At 27.6% G+C, this 27,837-nt stretch overlaps 2 protein-coding genes across 2 annotated transcripts in view; one reads left to right on the plus strand and one right to left on the minus strand.

The window, feature by feature from the left end:
* The window catches only part of LOC142328065 (metabotropic glutamate receptor 1-like), a 589,241-nt gene that overhangs the window by 464,160 nt on the left and 97,244 nt on the right, over positions 1–27,837 (plus strand). The window lies entirely within an intron of this gene.
* Positions 20,360–27,815, minus strand: LOC142327521 (uncharacterized). Its single transcript, XM_075370650.1, has 2 exons — positions 27,623–27,815; positions 20,360–22,263 (listed from the first exon to the last, which is right to left on the minus strand). The coding sequence occupies exon 2, from the start codon at positions 22,247–22,249 to the stop codon at positions 21,026–21,028; it is 1,224 nt and encodes a 407-aa protein (XP_075226765.1). The 5' UTR covers positions 22,250–22,263; positions 27,623–27,815; the 3' UTR covers positions 20,360–21,025.

Below are 27,837 nucleotides of genomic sequence, written 5' to 3' on the forward strand. Positions count from 1 at the left end.
TTATTAAATGAAAATTAAAAAATATAAGTGCCTTTAGATGTGTTAAAGTTCTGAAATATTTACCCACATATATGTATAAGTAGAATTAAACAAAACACATAACGGTTTGAAGAGTAATTATTAGAATTAAATATAATAAATTTTGTGAATTAAAAATTATTTCTTAAAACAGTATTTAATTAAAAAATGTTTAGAGAAAATAAATATACTTACTGCATAATTTACAAAACTTAATAATTAAAAACGTATCAGAAAAAAATATTTAAAAAATTTGTAATAAAATGAATTGCTTATATGTTAATTATTAAAATGTAATTGTTAGATTTTTTTCTGTCAATGAGAAACAGACAACTGGTAATACCGTTTAATACAAGTATTTAAAAGGATATCTTATCGATTCAGAATGATATCCTTCATTATATTTATGCGAGAAAAGCTCCTTTACTTTATAAATAAACTAAATATTTAAAGTGACTAAATATTGTTTTTGTTGAAATTTTAGACTGCTTTCTTTTCTAATCACATTATTTAAATTAAAATGATAACGATTAATAATAACAAACTTTGATAAAGTTCTATTCATTCCCCTTACTAATAAAAGTTACTAAATTTATTTTACTTATTTATTTTGATGTTATGTTTTCATAGGATAGATTGTGATAAAAATTGAAAACTCTTCAGAAATAATCAGCAAAATAATATTTAATTGTATTCTGCTACGACAATGTACATCATTAATTTATTTTTTAATTAATATGTTCAGTAATTGTGTGTAATATATATTGAAGCTAAATATATGCGTGCAGTGTATAAGTAATATACGTGTACGCACGAATGCACTCATGAACATTAGTAATTGAGTAGAAATATTAATGATACAAATTATTATCCCTGTTATTTCTGTTTTCCGCAGAATTATTTTGATAGTTGACGTTTTAAAAATTATATGTTATAACACACGTATAATTTAATTATATTTGAAACGGTATTTACAGTTACACAACAGTATAAAAATAGCTACAGAATGTCAATCAGCAAACCAATTTGTGTTTTATTTCACTTATTTATTCTCTAAATACTATTTAAATTGTTTATTTATTATAATGAAATAAACTAGAAACTTTTTAATGCCCAATTATAGACTGAAGTTAGAATAATTTTCTATCAAGAATTAATTTCCGTAAGACCAATTAATTTTTTTTAAATTCTGTTTCTATTTTTTTTTTCTTTATTTTACATGTTATTTTCTTCTGAGAGGAAATAGTCTACTATTAATCTATTTTTCTTAAAATAGTCTATTTTTCCAGATAGAATTACATTCGTCGGCTTTATACTACTTGTTCTGACATCTTTTATTGTTTTAACAAGTTTAATATCACAGCTAATTCCGTTTGGTATTTTTTAAAAACTGTAATGTATATTACGTAGCTAGTGAAAGAACAAAGTGAAAGTGTTATTCAAAGAGCTGAATGTTATTTCCTTCTCAATATCATGCTGATATCTCTAAAATTAGACTTATGTCCAATGAAGAAGTCGAAAGGAAACCACACTTCGCTTCTTATTTTCTGAATAAACAAACTTGGCGTTTCCTAAGAATGCATATCCTGCTATAGCATATTTTTGAATATTTGTTATTGGTTTCCGATTAATTTTTATTTTCCATTTTGCCGTTTTAACGCTTAAATTATTTAGAAATAAATATTTCTTTAATAGAATAGGATATTTAAATAGCGTAAGAAATAAAAATATATAAACCAATTTTTTCCTGTTACTTAATATTTATTTTTTGTTAATTTACACTTATATTAAAAAAAGATACATAATAAATGAAATTAATAAAATGTAGATTAATAAATATTATTTATACTTTACCAATGATTTTGATGTTCCGTAATGGTTGAAAAATAAACGGTTGTTTTACTTTATCTCTAAATTTAATCCTGTCGAGTAATGCGATTTCAATCCATTTCAGAAGTTAAAATTAAAAGAAATATTTTATTGTAATTTTTTCTACCATATTTTGTGCACAAAAAACGTAGAAAAACATTTTTTTAAATATGCTCTATCAACGACTGCTTACAAACTAATAATTTCATTATGGAAGGTTTTCCACAACAGGACACCTTTATAATTTAAGTTATTACGTGATATTTATAAATTTTGAAAACTAATTCCATTAATAAAATAAAATAGGATAGTTTGAAAGAAAATAGATCGGCGAGTAAAATAAACCACTAATGATTTTTACAATTATTTTGGAACGAATTGTTACTGATATTTTTAATTTATTGCTTAGGTAAAATTATTGTTTATTTTTAAATAATTTTTAAAGATACAACGTGACTAGAAAAGTATTTTTACTTCCTTGTTCGTAGTAAAAGTTTTGTCATCACGAAAATTTTCGGTTATCAGATTTCAACGGAAATATCCACTTTGAACACCCCTGAATTCATTTTGACTAGTTTTGGCGTGATGTCTGTACGTATGAATATATATATCTATCTCGCATACCCGTTTGCATAACTCAAAAACGATTGGCCGTAGTATGTGGAAATTTTGGATTTAGGACTGTTATAACATCTAGTTGTGCACCTCCCCTTTTGATCGCAATCGACTGAACCAAAAGTCTCCAAAATAGCCCAAAATCCAAAAGAAATTGGATTTTGGACTTTTTATTAAATGCAATAATTACCCCTCATTGAGAGCTTTTCAACGATATATCATAAGTGGTATTTATTTTCATTGGTTCAAGAGTTATAGCCAAATAAAACTTTAATTAATAAAATATTTGGATCTTACAAGGAAAGGCACATCGGTTCGAATCAGACTTCATCTCCTTTTCTTTTTTATTTAAATATATTGATTTATTAATAATTATTAGACCGTGATTGTAAAAAGGTTTTTATAATAAATAATTATTTTATAATAACAATAAAAAATTAAAAAAAAGTATAAGTGAAATAAAATTTTATGTACTTCTAAAAATGTATATATGTAATTTAACAGGCGTACGAGAAAGTCATGTGGTATTCACAACAAATTTTTTTTAATACCATTTTAAAAACATATGTAATAATAGTAAGAAGAATTTGACACTGGCACAAGCGGCTGAAAGTCGGAGCGTTATCAAATATATTTACATATGGAAATTATTCATTTATTTATTTTCCAGATTATTCTTAGTACGTAAAATGAATTTTAATTTTAATTTAGATACCATCCATTTCTGTAAAATTCTTCTGATAGTTTCTTAAATATATTTACATAATTTTTGTTTTTGTAATAACTTCCCATTGAACTATTTATCTTAGTATCTTTGAAATCTTCAACGGAGATTTCTCTCATTTCGAGAATCTCACCATTATTTGGATCTACTAGTAATAAAAATAGGACACAATTACTGTGAAATGTACCGTAAAAAAACACGTTCTTCGATCGCCTTAATTAATAGTTTTTTATCGAGTCATTTTTCACTTTGAAATATTTTAAGATATGAATTTAATTTTTCTAGAAAAATATTTTAAAGTCCATCATAATTTTCTTCTCTTATGTTTTCCTCAGTACTTTCATAAACAAAATATATTATGTCAAATGCAGGATATTTAGCTTATATCTTGGTGATTGAAGATCAATAGGTATAACGTGAACTGTCTAAATATCACCGTGCATTAAATTAACCTTCTTCAGGTTTAAACATTTCTACAGAAATATCCTGTAATTTTTTCCTGTATTTCAGTACCGATTCAGCATATTTTTTTTATATCGGGCTGATTCTCACAATCATCAGCAGCGGATTTAATAGACATTTCTAGAAATTCTTTCATTTCTTCTCGAAAAACGTTTTCTTTTTCTACTCCTTTTATCAATTCAGGTTCCACATCATATAACCTTACTGAAGCTGTGTGGAATTTAGCCAAAGCTGATGAAGTCAAAATTTAATTGTTTTATTTTATCACCTAATACGTAACTTTTCGCTGTTAAATATTCCAAAATATTTTCTCAAAAGTATCTTTTTTTGTTGATAAAACGAATTTGCTGATAGATTTTCTTATTTGTGACCAAACGGGTTTAAATTTCGGTATTAGCTTACTGTAAATCATAAATTCAGTTTTGTATAACCCAACATTTGAAATTAACTCCTGCAATCCACCCTAAAATCTGGTGATTTAATAATTAATGAGATAATATTTAAATCGTTTTCATCTTTTATTTTGTAGTTTATTTTCATTTTGAATATCAAGCAATTATAGTTATTACCTTTAGCTACCGGCATATTTATTTTCATTGAAATAATATTTGACGTACTTTTATCATGCTGTAATGCAGTTTTTATGTAATCTTTTGTTAACAAAGTCGGTCTCATTCCTCCATCCATTTTCTTCCTAGAATAAAAAAATAATTTAATGTTAAAAAAATGGATAAATTTTTTATTATTTATTTTATACTAAAATGCAATATACTCGTACATATATATTTAATATATAAATATTGAACGAATAAAAATGTGTAAGATACATAAATGTATATAGTAAATATTGTATATATTGTAGTATATTCTATGGATTAGCTACGAGTGATGAAAAAAATATGTTTTAATTTATTTTGTATGTTTGAAATTAAAAAAAAAAACAATTTACTGATGTTTTAAAAATATGTATTCATTATTAATAATATTACTAATTAATATTATTATTTATTAATACGTATCAGTGATGAAATTCTTTTTTCTTTCTTTTTCCTGTTTAGCGTCCGGGAATTACTGTACAGGTACTATTTCAGAGGATATGTACGAGTGTAAGTGAAGTGTAATCTTGTAAAGTCTCAGTTCGACCATTCCTGAGATGTGTGGTTAATTGAAACCAAACCACCAAAGAACACCAATATCCACGATCTAGTATTCAAATCCGTATAGAAATAACTGCCTTTATTAGGACTTGAACGCTGGAACTCACGACTTCCAAATCAGCTGATTTGGGAAGACGCGTTCACCACAAGACCAACCCGGTGGATTAATTTCACCCTCCCTGGGCGATATTTTATTTATTTAAAAAAAAATAAAAATACCACATTAGCGTTTATAGTAGGAACTTATTAGTGGTTTTTTTCTACATATCACATTTAAGATGCATTTTTGGAAAAATAATGAATGAAGACGTAATATTTTAATCATAGCTCTCAGAATTTAATATTTTTAAATTTCAGATATTAGTTCTTGGTTTATCTAATTTGCTACAAGTTAGTGAAGGTTTACAAAATGAGATTGAAATGCTGCCATAACTTGCTTCAGAAAAAAATATCGAGTAAAACTACGCAAACGCAAGTAAATGAAATTGGTATTAAGACTGATATTGGCTGGCAGAACTATTATGGAAAGATTATAAAAAAAAAGAAAAACCCCTTATCGGAAGATTTATCAAAGTTAAATTATATCACATTGATATAATTTCTCATGTTTACAGAAAAGAAACATATGAAATAATGTTAACTATATACTACTATACATCAATAAAGTATATTTGCAAAACAATACACTGTATTATATAGCAGTTACAGTTTTGGTAGCAAGTCCAGCCACTTTAGGTCCTTCGAGGCTTTCTTCTTTGAGTGAGTAAAGTAGTAGTAGTAGTAGTAGCAGTATTCCTTTAACAAAGCCTTATTCTTGGAATTCTACCACTCTTTATCATCATCCGTCCGTAAATGTTTCATTTTCTACTTTTGACTTCCTTGTAGAAGTAAAGGAAGTATTGTGTTGGCGAAAGATTTTGATTTTTAGATTTCAATGGAAATATCCATTTTGTCCATCCCTGAGTCCATTTTGACTAGTCTGTTCGTACGTACGATGTTGAAATTTTTTATTTAGGACTGTTGTAACATCTAGTTGTGCACTTCCCCTTTTTGTTTGCAATCGACTGGACCAAAAGTGTCCAAAGAAGCCCAAAATTCAAGAAAAATGGATTTTGGGCATTAACAGCAGTAATAAGCCCTCATTGATAGCTTTTCAACATTGTATCATAGCTGGTACTTATTTTTATTGATTCCAGAGTTATAGCCAAATAAAATTTAAATAATGAAATATTTGGATCTTAGAAGGGGAAGGCACATCGTTTCGAATCAGACTTCATCTTCTTTTATTTTTTTTAAATTTAAATATATTGATTTATTGATAATTATTAAATCGTGTTGGTAAATAACTTTTACATTAAATAATCATTCAACAATAACAATAAAAAAAATGTATGAAAAAAATCAAATTTAGTAAAGCAACCTTCTAAGAATATCTTGAAAGTGTGTAGGTACATATGATTAACCCGCCGGATTAGTCTATTGGTTTACGCGTCTTCAAAAATCAGCTGATTTCAAAGTCAAGAGTTCCAACATTCAGATCCTAGTAAAGGCAGTTACTTTCATACCAATTTGAATACTATATCGTGGATACCGTTGTTCTTTAGTGGTTGGGTTTCAATTAAACACACATCTCAGGTATGGTCGAACTGAGTATGTACAAGACTACACTTCATTCACACTCATACATATCATCCTCATTCATCCTCTGAAGAATTATCTAAACGGTAGTTACCGGAGGCTAAACAGGAAAAAAGTACTTATGATTAAGTCATTATTTTCAACTATCATGTTTACATAATAGAACGTGTGAAATAATTTGACTAACCATATGAAGTAATGATAAATAACTATTAATAGTTATTTACTATTAGTAAATAACTGTTTACTGATAGTGGACTTTGCTATTGCCAGAACACGTTTACCATAGTTCAAACTTCATCAATTTCACTACTACATAAATTATAAACAAAAAATGTGTAAATAAATAACCTATAACTTCTTTTGACAAATTTAATATAGTATATATTGAGAGATATCAACTATTATGATGGTCATTGTCTAAATTGATGTTTGTCATTATCTATTTCCTCAGACAGTTTTTATGTGATTAAATATTATGTTATTATATTATTACATTATTAAATATTAGAGAACAAATAGCACATAAAAACTCCCGGCACAAATAATAAAAAAATTGCGAAATTTTTCATGAAATCAGTTAAGTAGTTTTTGAGTTATTAGGGCACACACAAAACAAAGATTGTCTTTTATTTATATTGATAAAAAAGGGCTATTGTAAGTTTAATACATTGAGCTATATTAACATCTATTACAGTGGGTTAAAGTGGAATTAATATAGTGACACATATTCACTATAACAGACTTTTTTCCCCATAATAAGTGAGTAATCATGACTGCGAGTTATTAAGACAACAAATGAAAATTATTAAATAGATACACTATTCAATAGTTTTCTAATTTTCTAACCATTCAATTTATTTTCTGTTTTATTTATATCTTTTTTTATTATTTTATCATATATTTTATTTTTTCTCCATTTTAAAATTTTCTATTTTAGTTTTATCTATTTTATTTTCAAACTATTCTTTATATTCTCTATTTTATTCATATATCTTTCATTTCATTTATTTTCTCCTATATTTTACTTTTATCTTTTATTTGTTAGCTATTTTATTTTCTATCTACTCTATTTATTTATTTTTATTTTTTGGCCTCATTGGTTCACTTAAGTCATTTATTCCGGTTTTTGATTGATTTCTTGCCAATTGGATTATTAAATTTTCTTTCTCAAAAATTGTTCTTTCTATTAGATCAAATGCGTGTGTCAAAGCAATTACTACATAAAAGAGGATGAAATTTTAATAGTAGCTGGAGATTGGAATGCAAACATCGGAAAAGGTAAGAAAGGAAATATTGTGGGTGAATATGCATTGGGCAAAATGAATGAAAGAAGGGACCAACTTATTGAGTTTTGCACAAAGTATAATTTAGTCAACATCCAGTTTAAAAATCAAATACTCCTAGCTCAAAATAATCTCTTATATTTTGATATGTGATCATTACAACCCCCCTTAAAGCATCATCGAAGAGCAATTAAAAAAACTGAAATGGAAAAGGTAAAGTTGTGATACATCACTTTATAGGCCATTAAAAAAGTTAGGTTTCTACACACAAAAAAAATTGAGGCTATCACAACCTAATCAAAATGGTGACCATTGAATATTTTTACAGTTATTTTTAAAAGTGGTCTTTAGTATCAAGTATTTACCATACTTGATCAAGTACAGTGGCAAATTCTTATTCTAAAAATGAGATGTTTTGAGGTAGGAACAGTTATTTAGGAGGTAATGTAGATCACTATTGAAACTAACTGTAAAAATATGAAATTCTCGTACCACTATGGTTAAGTTGTTATCTGAATCTTTTTAAATAAAAATTGTTGATGTTCATTGCCCTTTAAAATAGTCTATCATACCTTATCCTCTTTATTTAGTATTTTTGATTTGCCCCTTTATGGGGTCCCTCTGTTTGATTAGAATGTAGTAGACTCATGAGGAAAAATAGGCCACATACTAAATTTTATTTACCCATATTTAACTTCAGGAAAATTATTTATAGGTTGTCATAATTTAACTTAAACCAGTTAAATTAATTTTAGCTGGGTTTCCATCAACATATTCTTATAGATGCTGATATTAATAATAACATAATTGTGCTTTGATATTGATATTACATGTTTTTTTTACATTCAGGATTTAAGTTTAAGGACAATGATTAGTAATATGAAATAGACTTGATGTGATAAACTTTAGATTAATTATGTTTCGATAGGCTATATTTTAAAACTCATGTATTATTTATTAACTTTGGCACTGGAGCTTTTATATTGTTCTAGGGTATATATATATTTTGCTAAATTATTGAGAAAATTTTTAAGGTAAAACACAACGAATTCAAAACAGAATAATAAAACAAATTCCTAAAGATATATTTTAATTGAAATAGTAATTCTGCATTTAGCCACAGCGTAGCGTCTTTTTTTCTTCATTTTTTTTAACCTCCGGGACCACCGTTAGGTATTGCTTCAGAGGATGAGATGAATGATTTGTATCATGCGTGAAAATGCCATGCCTGACCGGGATTCGAACCCGCGAACTCCGGATGAAAGACCGAGACCCTACCACTCGCGCCACGGAGGCCGGCAGTGTATTAATTGTTGTCAAATATTTGTAACCTTTGCGCGATCTGTTGTTTGTAGCTGAACTATAATATTAATCGTGCTCTCTAACGGATGCTTGTTGAACTGTGGCAAATATTGTACTACGTATAGTAAGCAAACTTTTAGTTGTACCACCTACCCAAAAATGATACTAGGTAGCAGCATATACAATTATTTTCTAATATGAATGCGAATATGTTTGATAATTTCTGTTTATTATTTTTTTTTTTTTAGCTTCCGAGACACCCTTAGTATTGTTTCATAGAATGAGATGAAATGGTAATTTTGTAACGTGTGAAAATGCCATGCCTGACTGGGATTCGAACCCGGGAACTCCGGATGAAATGCTGAGACGCTACCACTCGCGCCAGGGTGGCCGACACAATATTTTTAACTAGTGAACAGTAACGAACCCTCCACCTCCCAATGAGATGAGGATGATATATATAACATGTAATTGAGGTGTAGTCTTGTACAGACTTAGGTCGACCATTTCTGAGACGTGTGATTAATTTAAACCCGATCACCAAAACACACCGGTATCCACTGTGTAGTATTGAAATTCGTATAAAATTAATTAGCTTTTTCTAGGATTTGAACCTCAAACTTCAACTTCGAAAATCATCTGTTAAACAACCGATTTTCGACGACGAGTTAACCGCTACACCTACGTTCAGTTTAATATTTAATAAAATTTAATTTCTTAATGGGTATTTAATTTATAAACATTATGAATATATTTTTCATGTAAATATAGAAGTAGAGAATGAAAGTTTATTGCGTATGAAAAATTCCTTGACCGAGACTCGAACCCGGGACATTCCGAGAGAAGCGGTGGAGTAATGATGATATTTATGTATTTAAAAAAAAAAGTAAGAGACTGTAAAAAATAAAACACTCGTTAGAAATTATCAGTTGAAGAAAGGATCATTGAGTAAAGTAATTCCCTAGCTATTTTAAAGATTCGCTTAGCGTTTATAGATTCATAACACTTCATTCTTCAGATTAATAAAATCCTCCATAAAAGGACTGCGAGCATTTACCTAAAAAATGTAGTTGGCAATCGAATTATATATCAGTTTCATCAAAGCTACTTTAAACTTTTAAAATAGCGTTGATTGTATTACTAATTGTTTTACTTACTTAGCTGTACCAAACGAAGACGTATTTTTCAACTGCTTAGCAATTTTTTCATAATCAAGATTTTATCAGCTGAGATATTTAGTATTACTCCATTTACTAATTATTATCTGATTGGTTTAAAAAACTGCAATCAGAATTTAAAAAAAGATTGTTTAATAATAAGATTGTTTCAAATTCTAAATTCTTTACTTTTTAACCCCCTTCAGTATTGTTTTACTAAAATGTATCCTCAACAAGAAAATCGCAAATGTTGGAAAAGAAACTCCCGATTTAAATTCCAAATAAGATTCAATGAAAATTGTAAAAATTCTGTTTGCTTTAATTTTCATCGATTAGAAACTCTGGTAAAATCCATCCTCAGCTAATAAGTAGCAAAAATTAATTTTTCGTAATGGTCGAAAAATTTGTCAGATATTTGTTGGGAAATTTAAAAGTAAAGTTCCATGGAAATTTCTTTCATACGTTAATACTTCTAATTTTATTTCATCCTGAGCGAGTAAATTAAAAGTTTTTTTCTAAAAGGAAGGTTGTGTTTTTTTAACTGTATTCTGGAACCGAATAAATGCCAAAAATTCATTTCTCGTAGAGAGTTCGCTAATAAATATTTTAATTATATAAGTGATTGGTAAGTAAGATTTATATCTTATACATTGCTTTGATAAAACAGATTTCATCATGCGCAGACTCTTAATACAAACGGAAAAAATATTTAAATTGAGATGCTGGATTAACATTATAACTTGTACTTTTAAAAATAATATGTTTTTTCTTCCAATTTTATAAAAAAAAATCAAGAAATTATGAAATTAAAATACTTCTTTTAAAACGAAAATTTATAAATATATAGATGTTTATAAATATAGAGAAGAAAAAACGTAGTCAAAATTTATTTTCTTCGCGGTATTCTTTTATCTTCGTTTAACTGTAATATTCTTTAAAGTTATTAGACATTGACTGGTTTGATGCCAATCTCCATTACATTCTGTTCATTCCTAATCTTTTATCGTCAACACATTTATTACATCCTACTTTATCAACTATTCGTTTTATATATTACAAAATTTATCGCTTTTCTACATATTTCTCAAATTGGTCCACCAATCTAGATCGTCTCTTTAAGAGATTCAGACCCAAATTTCTCCTTTCCTATTCGTTTTAAGATCTCTTCATTTCAAATTTGACTGATCCACCTAATTTTGAATATTCTCTTGTAATATTAAGTTTCAAAGAATTCAGTTATTTTCCTCTCTGGTTTTCCTATTTTTCATGTTTTGTTTTATGAAGTGCTGCACTCTTAAGAAAACATTTTTAATGATATCATTCTTATAATTAAAGAAAAAAATTGACACCGCAAGGTTTCTTTTCTACGTAATAAGCTTGCTTATGCCGATCTATATTCGATGTACACGTTACTTCGTTCATCCTTTGAAGTTTTAATTGGATGTAATTTAACTATCTACATGATAAAATTCTGCAACTTGTATTACATTGTGTTCCGGTTCCTCTTAATACATCAGGTGATTCATAAAATTTCAGGACCTGTTCTGCTGGTGAAAATAAAGAAGAGAATTCGAACAAACTTAGGTTCGGAAACGCTTCGTTACCGAATGTCAAATGGCGAAAAGTGTCGCTATGATTTCTATGCCTTCTTTCAAATTAAGCGAAACTTTAATACTTTGAAACCAAATGAAGGTGTAAATTTAGTGGTTCCATATAAAATTTAACCTGAAAACTGAAAAAAAGTATATGTGCCAGAACTGTAATTTTAGTAGTTTTCGAAAAATTTGGGTATTAGGGTCGAAAAACTCACTATTTTATGTTCGGCGTAAAATAACTTTGTTATTCTCTGTTTAGTAATACTGAAAATTTTGTTTCGTTTAATACCGACTTAAAATCGCCACATTTTCATATGATTCTTTTAAATAAACTTTGAAATCCTAAAGTTTGTATTTAGTTTCTGTGCATTTTATTCAAAACATTTTACTCATCAATTCTCTAAGAAGTTTTTTTTAAAACGTTTATGTGTTTATTAACCAGTTAACAAACTTATTTTACGTCACACACATAATAGTGTGTTTTATACTCCATCTTTTACCATCTATGTTTGTCTTCTCCCATTTATGATTTAATTTTTTTTTTTTTTTTTACTTAGATTTCATATAAAACTATAAAATTTAACCCTTAATTTGGGTTACAGTCTGAATTAATTTTACTGAAGGTGCAAAAATCAGGGATAAACCTTCGCCAAACGACATTCGCTAACGAAGCAGTTTCGAACCTATGTTTTTATGAACTTTCTTCTTTATTTTCACCATTAGAACGTGTCCTGTCAGTTTGTTACTCGTACATTCTTCGTGAATTACTCTGTATAATTTATTCATTCTACAGAAGGATTCTAGAGGAAAGGGAAATAATTTGGGAACTGATTGTAAAGCTTGAAATAAGGAAAAAGATTCATACAAACATGTCTGAAATTTTTTTAATTAAAATATACCTAAGCAAAAAAAATCTTTTATAATGGATTTTTTACTACTGTAATTTTTATTTCATTTATCCAACTTACGTGATAACAATCACGTAAAAATATGGTTTTAAAAATAAATGGATAATTACGGGTTATTTATTATGTATTTATTTTATTTTAAGTGATTCTTAAAGTTCTAGGTTCGAATTCCAGTCAGAGTTGGCATTTATTTTACATAATACAAAAATAATTTTTTATCCCTGAAAAAAAAAACAGGTTTGGTCAGCTATAATTGGACGTAAAAATAGTTTCGGAGATCCAAAAACGAAATTAATTATTTTGTAAGGAATGCTGTTTACCAACGTCTTGTACATTTTTTAAAATCAAATGTAATAACTGTATAATTTTTTATTCGTACTTTAAATATTATTTTTACGTAAGTGTAACAAAAATGAGGATAGAAGATTAAGGAGAGAAGGATTGAAATCGATCGAATAATGTCGTGGTGAGATGAACATTTTTAATTCGCAGGTATTACTTCACTTTTTCGTACGAACAGTAAAGGATAAATAACTGAAAGTGTTGCCTAGTAGTATTTGCTAAAAGGGTTCATTGACCGGCCTTTACACAGTTCGCTGGCAGACTCATTCATTGCTGTATTCTCCCATTAACCTCAAGACATTGAACTCCCTTCTGCGACCCACTACAATAACATATTAAACTTGCAATTACTACACCTTTACTATACTTACAAAGGTCAATGAACCTTACTCGTGAGATGTTTTAACAAAAAATACCTCGTATTTATCAAACATTGTTTAATTAAAATATACACACTTTCTTGATAGCATTCTCTTATCTTTTTTTTTATGAACTCATAATTTGTATTTATTTTCATCCTTTTGTGAATTTATTTTTAATGTCAATGACCTCTCACTATATAATTTCACATTGAGACTCTGACATAATAAATGTTTTCACCTTTCGTTTTTATATCATTCATTCCCTATGGCAGTGGTTACTCGATATTTTAATTTTGCATGTATTTATATACGTAAAATTAAATTTAATATGTAAAATAAACTGAAAAAAATTTGTAATAAAATAATTTACTATCGTAAACTTTTTTGTTCGGAAATTTTAGTTATGCTTAATTATTAAGATAATGAAATCTTACATGAGAAGCTTGGCAGAGAGTTAAGCTTATAATGAAAGAGGTATAAAAAGGGTGTTATTGCTGTTATCTGAGTAAATTTTGATTTTTAGCAAAAAGATTTCTTAAAACCTTATTAAAAACCTATAAAATTCCTTGGAATTCTTTTATAGCTACGCACGATAAATATGTGATAATCTACATATGTAAAACAACATGGCATGTTGTTAAGGGTCATAAAACTACTCACCAAAAACTACTGAAAATAAATTTATGAACATTTTTATACATGTTCTTCTTCCGTTGTAAGTGCAAACTAGGGAAAGGATTTTTTGAAATCCCGAGTTTTAGTGGTTAAATTGGAGTAATAATTCAATCTTTTTTTAAGTTCTTACTACAAATGAAGATTTCCAATAATATCTGAAAACATATTTCTAGATTTTTTAAAATTCTACTTTTAAAGGAGTGAAGAAAGGTAAAACTTTCAACAATGATTGTAAATTTTCTTTATTTTCGACTACATTAAACGAAATATTCACTCGATTTGGGTTTACAAATACTCTTCTGATAAATATTTAAAAATCATTTTCAGGTTTTTTGTGTTTCGATTTTTTAAGGTTTGTGACGGCTCAGTCAACACAGCCACTGCCACTGTTAATTTATGTGCGATGCTACTGGCTGAACCTGCCTCCGGTTACTTAACTAAAATCATAAATAAAATAAAAAATTGTCTACGGTGGGAAACGCAAGTAATCATGCGAGCGAAGCCGCGACGGTGATGCTAATTATATACGTAAAAAAAAAATCATATATGTATATATATATATATATATATGTGTGTGTGTGTGTGTGTGTCTGCAAAGGTATTAGGCAAACTTAAGAAACTGATAGAGGAAATCAAAACAAAAAATTTCATGAAGACCTACCGTCTTCTTTTTCCCGCTTGTCTGCCATTTTGTGCTTTTTTAATAAAAATGTATTTCTTAATAACAGATTGAGATATTATAAAGTAATTTGGTACATACACCTATTACTTTGTAATAATAACACTGTAGAGCAGCACGGGTTCACTACGTTTTTAGCAGGAATAGGATTTTAGCCGTGTTTTTTAAATATGTAATCATTTTTTTTTTTTAACAACTTGAAAGTAACCGGTAACCGCCTAGAAGACGTTACTTCGGTCGGTCCCAAGTGACGTGGCTGAAGACTAGCCCCTCCCTTAGTGCAGCTTGAAGCTGATCTCCCGACGGGGAAAATATATACCGTAATCCTAATTTATAATAATAACACTGTGGTACATAAAGGGCCACTAGTTAATATTATTTTTACAGTATTCATTTATGAAACTGCAATGGAAAGTATATTATATTTATTTGTAAACAAAGTAAAGAGTTTAGCGTATATAAAAAATACATTTATTTTCTTAAAATATACATTAATACATTAAGGCGTATAATTTTCCTTTCAAAAACCATTGCTTTGAAAAGGAAAATCGACATCCTTTGTTCTAAATATTAATGGACCATTTAATTCTACACTCTGAAATTCTGTGATATCGTTATTATATATATATATATATATATATATATATATATATATATATATATATAACTGTTAATATGTTTTTAAAACTGACGTTAAAAAAAAAAAGTATGCCTAATTAGAAAAACAGTAATTTGTGAATTTTTAATTTTGGAATATATGAGTGCGGCATGGTTATCTGAAGTGAATTCATTTATTTCACATTGCTGTTCTATGTAATTTTATAAAAATAATTTTTGGAGAAGGTGAAAATTAATTTATACAAAATGGTGGGATTCCAGTAAATAGACTATCAACTATAAACATCCCCTTTGATTTCACAGGCCTGACCTGAAACCATTTATAATCCCATACATCTTTTTATACCCTATATCGGGTAATAATAATAATTTTTGTTTATTTACATAATTGCAAAAGGTTAGGCCCTCTTACAGTTACTAGATGATAAATGAATTTTTGTGCATGTGAAAAATGCCATGCCTGACCGGGATTCGAACCCGGGACCTCCGAATGAAAGACCGAGACGCTACCACTCCGCAGTTCTGCCACAGCGATTTGTCGGTTCTAAATGAAATTGAGATAATCCACGGTAATCCATATCGGTACACACCGTAATCGGATGACATTAAGATTGGGTTCAACAGGCTGTTTAATGACCTTGAAAATGTCCAAGGTCGTTCAATGAACTCGAAGAATGTCGAAGAAGAAGGATACCCAGAATCATGCTTTCTGAAAAGTGTGTACGCTTTTTCAGGCTATTCTCACGTTTTTTCAGAAAGCGTAGCTCAAGATATCCGATGACTTTACCGTCAATTTTTCGAGATCATCCAACGACCTTGATCTCTCAAGATCATCCTAGTAATAATAGGTTATTATAGTAATAATAATAATAATAACGATCGCGAGAAATTATGCTTTAGTTGTATTATTATGCTTTAGTTGTAAATGTTTGTAGATTTCACAGATTTAAAAAAAAAAATTACTATTTTGTTTCTAAATTTCAATTTTTAACTTTTATGAAATAACTAGCTGACCCGGCAATGCTTCGCTATTGCTAGATTTGAGTATTTATGTAGATTAAATGAACACAAATAAAAGTTTGATAAAACATTAAAAATTTGAACATTACGAACATCACAAAATTTAACCATTCCTTTCTCCCTCTTTCCCTCTTGCTCTTTTCCCCAAAAATATTTCTTATCACGTAACTAATGTATACTCCGAATATGAGCCAAATCGGACCAAAAATACAATTTTTCGAAATATCTCGACACCAGCGCGACCTAGTGGGTTCATTTTTTGCAAAAGTATCTATTTTCATGCAACTAATATATATTCTGAATATGAGCCAAATCGGGCCATAAATACAATTTAATGACATATATCGACCCCGGCGCCACCTAGCGGATCCAGACTAAGTCAGAAACGTTCGCGGGCTTGCGCGCAACAACTCACGAAAGTTTAATCGCAATCGGATGAATGGTATAGGAAGGCATACGGGGCAAACAAACAAACATTTTTTGTGTGTACATAAGATTTAAAGTTAAAAAAAATTGTTAATTTCATTCTTACTTTTTTTATATTTTGAGTAATCAGTCAGTTAACTGGTTTGAAGCTAATCTCCATTCTTTTTGTTTTTTGTTAATATTTTAATTTTAAGTTATTCACTTTTTCCAACATCCCCTGAATTATCTCTTTTTCACAGGTTCCATTCTATTAGGTTCCAATCTATAGGATTCTCTAAAGTTTTTACTTTCTAAATGCCCTTCCATAAAAAGTTAACTGAAACCCGTTTAATGTATGGACTCTCCACCTTTTTTTATCCATTTACAAAATTCATCTTGAGACCTCTTTAAAGAGAATTTTATCGATTACCTCATTTTCAGTATCCTTGTATTAAAATTTTACAACTAAAAATTTAAAGAATTTTTTTCTAATATTTATATTTATATCTGACTGTAACAGATTATTTTCCGCATTAAAGTTCTCATTGGTTGTGCCAATCTGCTTTTGATGTCTGTATTACTTATTACATTGTTTTTAATTTTAGAACGTAATTAATTCTACACAATTCTGATATTAGTATTGTGTTACACTATCTTAGTATTTAATTCCTGATTACCCTCCTTTCTACCTCATTTCATTGCCGCTTTTACTTTTTTATTTCCAGTGTGAAGTTCTCTCTTATCAGTAAATCAATGCAATTAAATATTTCTTCTAATTCAGCTTTGATCTCTACCAAAAAGAACAACGTCAGCAGCTAATAATATCTTCTTTTTTTTCTCTTTGTAATTTTTCTTAAATTTTTGTACAGCTTCTTTACATCTTCTAGGTACAAGTTAAAGTTTATCTCTTGTTTCATTCTGCTTTTAATTCACGGATTTTCTTTCCTCATTTTCTACTCATATAAATTCTACCTGAAAAAATTATTCATAACTGTCTTTTTCCAATACTTAAAACTGATTAATAATTAACTACCTTGATTTTTTGATTAACCGAAACATATTTTTAGAAAATTTCTAAAATTGATTTCTTGAATATTTTGTTTATAACTTTTACAATTATTCTGAAGCCGCAACAATAAATTAATCAAAAGTAAGTAATAGGAAAATATTTTTTTTAAATATTTTTTTTCTAGATTTTTTTATTATTTATTACATTGTTAGTTTTCAAGTAAATCGCACAACTCATTTCCCTCCTCGTTCCGTTTAACTCCCTCCCTCTCGTTCATCATGAGATGGTTGAAATAAAGTAAACGTTTTATAATGTCGTAACTTTTGTTTAGAACGGAATAAAAACGATCGCATTGCAGGATGTTTTCAAGAGGTAAAAAAATATTTAAGACTCCCTTTTTTGCTAAATTTAATTGGTTTTTTTTTAGTATTTCGAAGATACAACATTTTTACCATATTTCACTCCCTTCTTATTCGCAATGGACCATCCTATTTTGGATTCTCCAAAATATTAATGTGTTGTGAATAATAGTCAAATAAATATCAATGGTCCAACAAGATATGGATGTAATATACATATAAATATATATATATATATATATATATATATATATATATATATATAGTGGAACGAGTTCTCTTTCAAGTAGATTTTGGTTCAATTCCCAGCTACTTCTTTGAATGTTACCATATATTTTTTGTAATTGTAATTAGAATAAAACTTTCTCTGTAACTGGGTATTTGCCAAAATCTATCGCGGAAATATAGCGTTTCTGTTGCAAGGAATGACTGGCAAAGGCCAGTCTCCAGGTTAGGTTGACTGTCTTAATTTTTCTTGATACAGTCTACAAATCTTTATTTAATTTTATATGCACAGAAAATTTACTAATTCTAAGTCAAGTAGAAAACTTAATTATAATTATTGGTGATAAATAAATAATTGAAAACAATCAGTAATATTTTTTAAGTGTTATTTATTTTTCATTCAAACTACAATTAATTTTAATTTTTTTAACATGCACAAATAATAATAATAATAATAATAATAATAATAATAATAATAATAATACTTACTTGATTACTACAAACACCTAATAGACAAATATTTTTTAACTACAAAGACAAAATTGGATTTTCACTTTTATTTCTTTTTCTCAAAATTCTATCTTTTACATTTTTTCTTTTAACATCTGTAAATTAAAACTAGAAAATTATTTAACAATTAATAGATTTTTTTTGTATTATGTTCTCTAACATTTGTTACAAATTTAATAATGTTTTGTAAATTTTTAAAAATTAATAAAAACCAAAGAAGTTTTTCTTAAGAAATATTTTTTTCTATTCCTATAATAAATATTTGAATAATACTGATGGTAAATAAATGTACTTAACGTTGAATTATTTAAAAACATTTATTGGAGATAATTTAATAAAACTTTTTGGTATACAATTTTATATATTATTTCTAATCTACACTATAATAGAAACACTGTAACCTTAAAAAAAATGAATTTCACATTTTTATAATTTAATATATTGAGATACTCCTTCTATCATGTTTTTCTTCAAATGTATACTCTCTTCTCCGCGGAAAATTACCTTAATCAAAACGTTTATCATTGTGAACACAGCTTATTTTTCCTTCAAGAATCGTTATATCAATTACTGTACTATTCGCCAGTATAAAAACGTTTGATGATTTTCAGCCAATGAGAACTCACGAAGTTTTCATTGGCTGCAGATCGTATACAATCGTACTCGTTAATTCTCATTGGCTCTTTATAACATTGCTTATAAACCACAACGTCTCTTTTTCTACCGTTTTAGCTTATGGTGAGAGTAATCATTGAAATGTCCCACCATTCACAAGATAAGTTACTGTGCTATATATATACTATATTATACTATAATGTATATTATAGTGTGTATATATGTGTGTGTATATATATGTGTGTATATATAGTGTGTAATATATACTGTGTATATATTATACTATGATGTACTAAACTACTAAAATGACTATTATTATTGTTAACATTGAACAGTTACTTATAATTACTTTATGTATTAAATTAGTTAAAGCTTTTGTGTATGGCATTGGATATAACTTATTTTTCTAATCTATTCTACTTCGGTGTTAAAATAGACTAATCTAATTATTAATTCTATTCTGTCTAAAAAAAAATCTAGGATAAATATAGATTAAAAAGAAAAATCTAAGCTATTAAAATAAATAGTGTAAAAACTATACTAATTATAGTAAAATTGAATTTCTTTGTAATATCATATGACATAATTGCAGTTTAGTATGAAGTCTGTTTCATTTTATTGTTATTATTCATTAAAAAGAATTATTATTAAAAATATTGTATTTAAATTTATTAAGTTACGTTTCTGGTAAGAATTTTTTTATTTATAAATTTTAAATTGTTGCTATATAAAAATGAATACAGTTATCGATAAACAATTTTCATCATAATTTTTTTCTTTAAATTATAAAGATCATTTATTTACGGTTATAACATGATTAATATGATAGTTGAAAAAAAAATGACATTTAAATTAATGATATGCTACGGAATGATTTTGATTTCTCTTTTGCGTTTTAAAAACAAATTTAATAAATAAACTTAATTAAAAGATATTAAATAACATTTATTTAATTATTTTCATTGCACTTATAATATTTTTATTATAAATATGTTTGACATAAAGAGATAAATTTTACTTGTTATAAAATTTATATTTGGAAATATATTTAGGAATGAATCAAGTTTTCGTAAGTGTATCCTACAAAATCCTACTTTAATTAAAGCTTTTTTTACCATTGTCAATAAAATCCTAACTTAAAATGCTTAACCTGGAATAATATATATTTAATATAGGTAGTTAAGCGTGGAAAATTGTTAGTAGATTAAAAATTAATAAGTATGTAATAATTTTACTTTTGTTATTAATAACTATAAATAAATTGGTAACATCTGAAAATGTCAAAGGTCTCTATGGTAACAAGAAAATAGGCTAATCATTCCATTGGTTGACGTATCTCATACGCTTTCACAACTACTCCCACCACCGTTATTTTCCACGCTTATTCTACCAATAATAAAACTTATTCTAACAAATAATTTTGTTCTAAATCTAATTAAAACTACTTGATTGGTTTTTCTTTTTTTTAATAAACATTAAATTCCATTTTTAAACCATCTTTTCTTAGAAAATGTATTTTTCATTCTTTGTAAAAATATTTGCTTATATATATCTGATTGAAAATATTTTCGAAAAGGGCAATTTTTTAGATTATTGATATCATCTTCGGTCATTTCTTTTAATTCCAAAAATGTACTTTCACTTAAAACTACAGCTAAAGAAGTTAACGTTGCATAGAATGCGTAGAAGTCACGTTCTTCTAAAGATTTTAAAAGTTCTGCTTCTTCTAATCGTTTTGGTGATTCATATTTTTCTAAATATTCATTTAATGTTTGAAGATAAATTTTTATTAATTCATCTTTTTTATTATTAAGTACTTCTTCTTGAATGCTACCGTACATAAAAAATAACAGATCTACTGCTGGGCTGGAGTATCTAGATTGTTGCAGGTCCACCAACTTAACTTTTATTGGTTTGCCGTTTTCATACTTAAATAATATGTTAGTTAGCCAAAAATCTCCATGATTTAAAACATTAAACTCATTTTCTTTTGCTTGTACAGCATCGGTCATTAATTTCCAACCTTTGTCCGTTAATCCCCATATATCTTTTGCAAATTCTTTTCCTTCCGGCCAAGTTTCTAGTTCGTGACCGATTAATTCTATTTGACAACTACCTAAAAACTCATTTTCTTTCAAATTTTTATGGAAAAATAATTCTTTACCGACTTTTTCAACTAATTCTGGATTTTTTTCATGTAAAATTACAGAAGCTGCATGAAATTTAGCTATTGATTTTAATGCCAAAACACAATGATCAAAATCTAATCGTTGTGTTCTATTTGCCATCTTATATCCGTGGAAACTTAAATCTTCCATCACTATTATACCTTCTTCATTAGATAAATAAGATTTTGGTGTTAACTTATCATATTCTCCTAATACTAAAGATAATTCTGGCAAAAATTCTTTGTAAATCATAACCTCTTTATCTATGGTGCCGAATTGTATCATTTTGTCACTTAGCCCACCTCTAATTGGTACTTTAACAATTAAAGGTATTTCCATTAAATTTTGGTTACCTAAGCCTTGCATATATTCAACTTTAACTCTGTATACATCGCTCATATAATTATTACCTTTTGAAACTGCTCTACTAACTACAATATTTATTATTTTAATTCCATTTGAAATATTTCTGCTCTTTAAAGCTGATTTTATGAAATTATTTGATAACCATTCTGGTCTCTCGTTATCCATTTTTATATATCTTTCTGTAAAATAGAAAAAAAAAACATTAAATTAAAAGACAAAATTGCCTTTCAAGAGTATGATACTTTGTAATATTATCAAAATACTTTTGACTCAAAACTTATATCTGTACATTATTAGCAGCAATTAAATTCATCACTCAATTAGATAAATGTATTTTTATCTTTTATCCTTTTTTTGAAAAAAATTATATATCTACAATCTCTCCCTTTGGAACAATGAATAGATAGGTTGATTGTATACAACTGACTTGAAGGAGAGATAACTTACAGCAATTAACTTCTCTATATTCGGTTTTATTCTGGGTGGTAATAGAATGCCTGTAATAGCTGTCGATGAATGATAATGAAATGAAATTTTCTGTAAAAATTCATTCATTTAAAAAAAATTTCATTTAGGGTGTGAAATAAATGACATATCTGACTAGGAATCGAACTCAGAACTTTTAGATTAAAGGCAGAGACGCTATCATTCCACCGCGGAAAAATCGATTTCAAGTTACTCTCATAAGGAAATTCACATTTGTTTAATTAATATTTATAAAAAAATCCTATAAATTTAATACGATAAAATGCATAATTAACAGAAGAAAATAATAACAAATAATACTATAAATTCTTAAAACCAAGTTTTTTAATATTGGGAAAAATGATTATTAAGATTTTCATACTTTGTTTATGTAAAGATTTCTAATCTGAAATCAGTATGACATGAATAATAGAAGAGTAGAAAAATATCTCACAGAATTTATATGACTTCTCTATTTCAATTATTATTTAACAAACGATTTTTCTATAGTTTATATTGATCCTTCCCTAAGAAAATACTGGAAAGTCTTTTTAATTCCGGGAGTTAGTAAACCTAACTATACCTGACGTACATTATTATTTACACCTAATGAAAGATTTGTTTATTAATTTTTTATTATTTAATGATAAAAAATATTCCAGTTATTCGTATTTTCATTAGCAGGCCTAATAACTTAGTGTAGGATTATTTTTATGACGATAGATAATAGTTGTAAAGATAAATTTACTATTACTTAGTAAGGATCATAAACATAATCAGTATTTAAAACGCCATAATAATCATTAAAAAGATTAAGTATTGTTTATTTAGCCTATAATTCTAATGTAGGTTACTTGTAACAGATATCAGCTCTCTGTTAACAGTTCTGTATTCTAGATAGATAAACTAGTAAAACTAAACCAAGGTCATATTATTTATATTTGTGCGCGTGTGTGTGTGTGTTTTTTTTATATTAAAAGTTTGTATTTTAATGTTTGTGTGAATGTGTATTGTTTTACATACACATTTTACATTTTGAAATATATTTCGCGTAACTAAAGCAAAGTATTATATTTGCGTAATAGGCAGTGACAATCGTATCGAGTGAAGTTACAAAACAGGAGTTTCTCGTACAATCTACTGATAATTTAGGAGAGTAGAAACACTTAATTTATTTTGATTGATTAAAAATGTAATAATAAAAGTGTTAGAGTAAACAGGAAAATAAGAAAATATTTAAAAATCAATACGGTTGTTTTTTTATTTTAATGTACGGTCCAAATGTGGAATTATCAAAATCGATTAATTTTTCAAATCAAGTTAATTTCAATAAGATAAGATTCGAACAAAAAAAAAAAAATTTTTACTATTTTAGTAAAAACTAGCTGCAGGGCGTGCCTACGGGCCCGCCTCTGCACTTCGGCCCTCCGGGCGGGTTGCCCTGGCGGGCGGTGTCTCAGAATATTATTATTAGGTATCCAAAACTAGTTAACTCTTGTGTAAAAATGGTTTTTGAATGATGAAAATTGATCAAGGAAAAACGAAATATATCACCAAATCTTCCCAATTAAATTTGGTTTACATTGGTTAAGGCATCTTTTAAAGATTGCACACTAAACATTTTCATCAAGATTCATAATATCCATATGCAAATTCACTCAATACGATAGGTGGAAGCTTAAATATATATAAATTAAATTAATTAATTTATTATTTATATATTATATTCAATTTACGAAACAAATTATCGTAATACGAAACTACCTTCCTTGGTATAATAACAAAATAGAAGTTGGCTCAAAATCAATAAATCGGTAAGAAGGAAATATAGGATTCAAAATCCTTCTAATTTTGACCATTATTGTTTACTATTTGATTTGACCAACGTGTTTTGCCTATATGTATGTTTAATTAACAAGAAGGCCATCAAAAAATTATGTATACGATTCTAAATGAATAATCAATAGTATTTTCAGTATCGATTTATTTGTATCGAAAATAGTTGTGTAATTACATCTGCTACGATTTGAATGAATGAATTTACGGTAGTAAAATTTATTAATTTATTTTACGATTATTACAAGACTGACTAACAATACAGCATTAGACAAATTCATTTAATAAAAATAACAAAAAAGTGAGAATTTATAAAGCATAAAAGAGAAAGAGTGAAAACTTATAAAGAGTAAGAAAAAAGTGAAAAAGTTTTATTTTTACAAATAGAAAAGGAAGAAATGAAACCTGAGTCTTAACATAAATAATCGATTTTATGAAGAAAAGCAGTCTCATAAATAAAAATACAGATTTTTAATAGCTATTTCGCATACATTTTTATCTATAATAAAACTATTTACACAATAATAGAATATAATACAAATATATAAACTCCTATTTTTAAGGGTAAGTTTACTTTAACACTCTTATAAAGATAGAGTAAAGTACTTTTCACACCTTGATGACGCCTCAGTTACAAAAAAAGTCAAGTCAGTCGGTTAGCTCAGCAATAATTTTAAAATTAATTGTCAAATTTTGCAATGCGTAGAGGGTTTTAATGTATAAAATTCAGTTTTATCTGCGATATAATTTTTGGTTAACCTGTTAGAAAAAAAACGCCAACACCATTGTAGGACTTTTCCATCACGCGTTCCGGGAAAGTCCTACAAATGTGGGTTGTTTCTGATGCACGGCTGACACACACATGCACACATAATTTAATTTAAAATGTCTATCATTTTAATTAAATACAATATCTTTTCGTTTATTTAATTCAATGATTCTAATTAAAGCGCGCGCATATACCATATTTAATTTGCGCGGGTGTGGCAGTACCAGCGGCGACGGTCGGCACTAACTAAACTAATGTAATTTCCCAACTTACATAGAACAGATTTCGCTTGTACGGTCAACAGACTGGTGTAGCCGCAAGGTTCAACGCACTAGGTACCGAGCCATCCGGGCGATCTAGTTTGAGACCCAGTCAGACCGAGTTACTTTTTTACACTTTAAATATTATTTATTTATTTAATTCTACTGCTCACTTGTGACGTCACAATATAGCAGACGACTATAACAGAATTTTTTGGGGCGGGGCGTGATTTTTCAAAAAACCTTTTTTTTCAAATATTGTTGCATTTGAAATAATTGTTAACAAATGTGTCCAAGAAAAATATGATCTTAATAAGGCGAAATCTCGAGGTACTGAGACCTTGCCTACAGCCACACCCTCTTGACCTTTAAGTTGACAGGTTACAACATTCCTGAAGTGTGAATGTAGATAAATAGAAATAAAATCAGGTAAGAAATAAAAAAATAGATAATATAGATATTCAAACGCACACACGCGCACGCGAATTATATAGAGACTTATGCAGTATACATTTTACAGCTTTTGAACTCTGTGGAGGTGATTGTTGATATAGTGGTTAGCAAGTAAATTAACTCGTCTTGGGTTCGGTTACCGGAAAATATCTGTTATTCCTTCATCTATAATTACATTCATTTCTATGCGAAATTTTCATATTAATAAAAAAATAAAAAGTCGAAAATTATAAAAAATTACGTGATTAATAAATGTAGCGGTCATTTTTTTTTTTTTATCACTAAGGAGAATTCTTATTAGTTACGTCCTATACCCAGGAGCGGATCTAGGTGGAGCCATATCCCCCCAAAGGCGCGAAGGCCTCGCATTTTGAAAACCCAGTTGAAAAGAATTGAAACATTTTATCAATATTGTATTGTCAAAATAACAAGTTGCAACTAACTAATTAACACGAATATATCTTTTTTCTTAAAATGTAATTAAAAAAGGCTGACGTCATGTGCTCTAATGCATATTCATAACGATATGTAAATTCATATCGATCGGTATGCTAAGATGCTAATCATCGAGATTAATTTATTTTGTAAATATTTTATTGTATTATTATTATTATTATTACATGAAATAAATTGTGTAAAATTTTGGATTGTAATAGATTAATTACACATATTGAAATGAATGGAAAAATAAAAATCAACTTAATTTAATCTTCATCTGACTTTTTACCCCATCTTATATTACATAATTTTAATTTTTTGCATGGGAGTTTTGATTGAAGTTGTTAGGACTATACAGCGAGAGCTTAAAGTTAATTTAGCTTCTGGAGTCCTCATGAGGGTCACTTCGGTTAACTTAAAGCTTAATTTTTATAAATCGAAATAAAATTGAAGAAACTTAAGTAATTTTAGGTTTTGCCGAAACCGTCCCTTTTTGCCTCTTTTACAGTAAATATAAAGATTGATTGAACAATTTTTTATGTAAAAATAGTTCAGAATATAGTATGTATCCAGTAAAACTGTACGAAATATTAAATACACAACCCGATTAAAAAGAAGAAGGAATATGTGATCCCTTGCCCCCAAGGGTCCTCCATATTCAGTTGGTGGATTCTCCCCTGCCTACATCAGCTGGAAAACAAAACCTTAAAAAGGATTAATTGTAAAAAAAGAAAAAGAGAATTTATAAAATTAAAATTAATTTTATAAAATCCCTCTAAAAAATTTGAGCCAACATTAATTTTGCTTTTTTCCTATAATCTTTCTTTTATTGAGCATTTTATCAGATAAAACAAGTAACTGTAAGCCTTAGTAGTTCAATGGAATCGATTTTAACCGAATCGAATTGATTAAATGCCATTCCGATTGTTCTATATATATATGTAGAATACTTTATATATACGTATATTATTGTATTCATGGCAAGATTTTGTGTGTGCGCTCGCATGCGCATGTGTATATGATTATTTATTTGCTTACAAGCGTACGATTATCGTCATAATTATTTATTAATTACATACATTATATTACAGATTACAGCATTCATTTTCCGATAAGAAAATAATGAATTAAAAACGATAAAAATATGAGTAATTAAAAAAAAATTGAATCTAAAAATAAATACATAAAAATAACAAATTAAACCTAAAACAACATTATTTTTTAACGATTAATTATTATTAATCATGCTTAAGTTTTTTTATTATAATTTTTATTTTTCTAAAAACAAACAATAATTGAAATAATAATGGTATTTACCTTGTAAGAAATGAATCGAGTGACGTCAATTTAGTAATATATCAGTTATTATTAATTCGTAATTAATAACACGCCGTTAGAATTACGAATAAGTTGATATTACTGGTTATACAATTTGTAGAAAAATAAACGTATATGCGTAATAATACAACTTATGTATAAGTGAAAGTAAAAACCTACGAGAAATACTGCGTAAGAGTAGCGATTGAAGAATG

Source organism: Lycorma delicatula, chromosome 7 (assembly GCF_047948215.1).
Source record: "Lycorma delicatula isolate Av1 chromosome 7, ASM4794821v1, whole genome shotgun sequence".
NCBI classification, from domain to species: domain Eukaryota; kingdom Metazoa; phylum Arthropoda; class Insecta; order Hemiptera; family Fulgoridae; genus Lycorma; species Lycorma delicatula.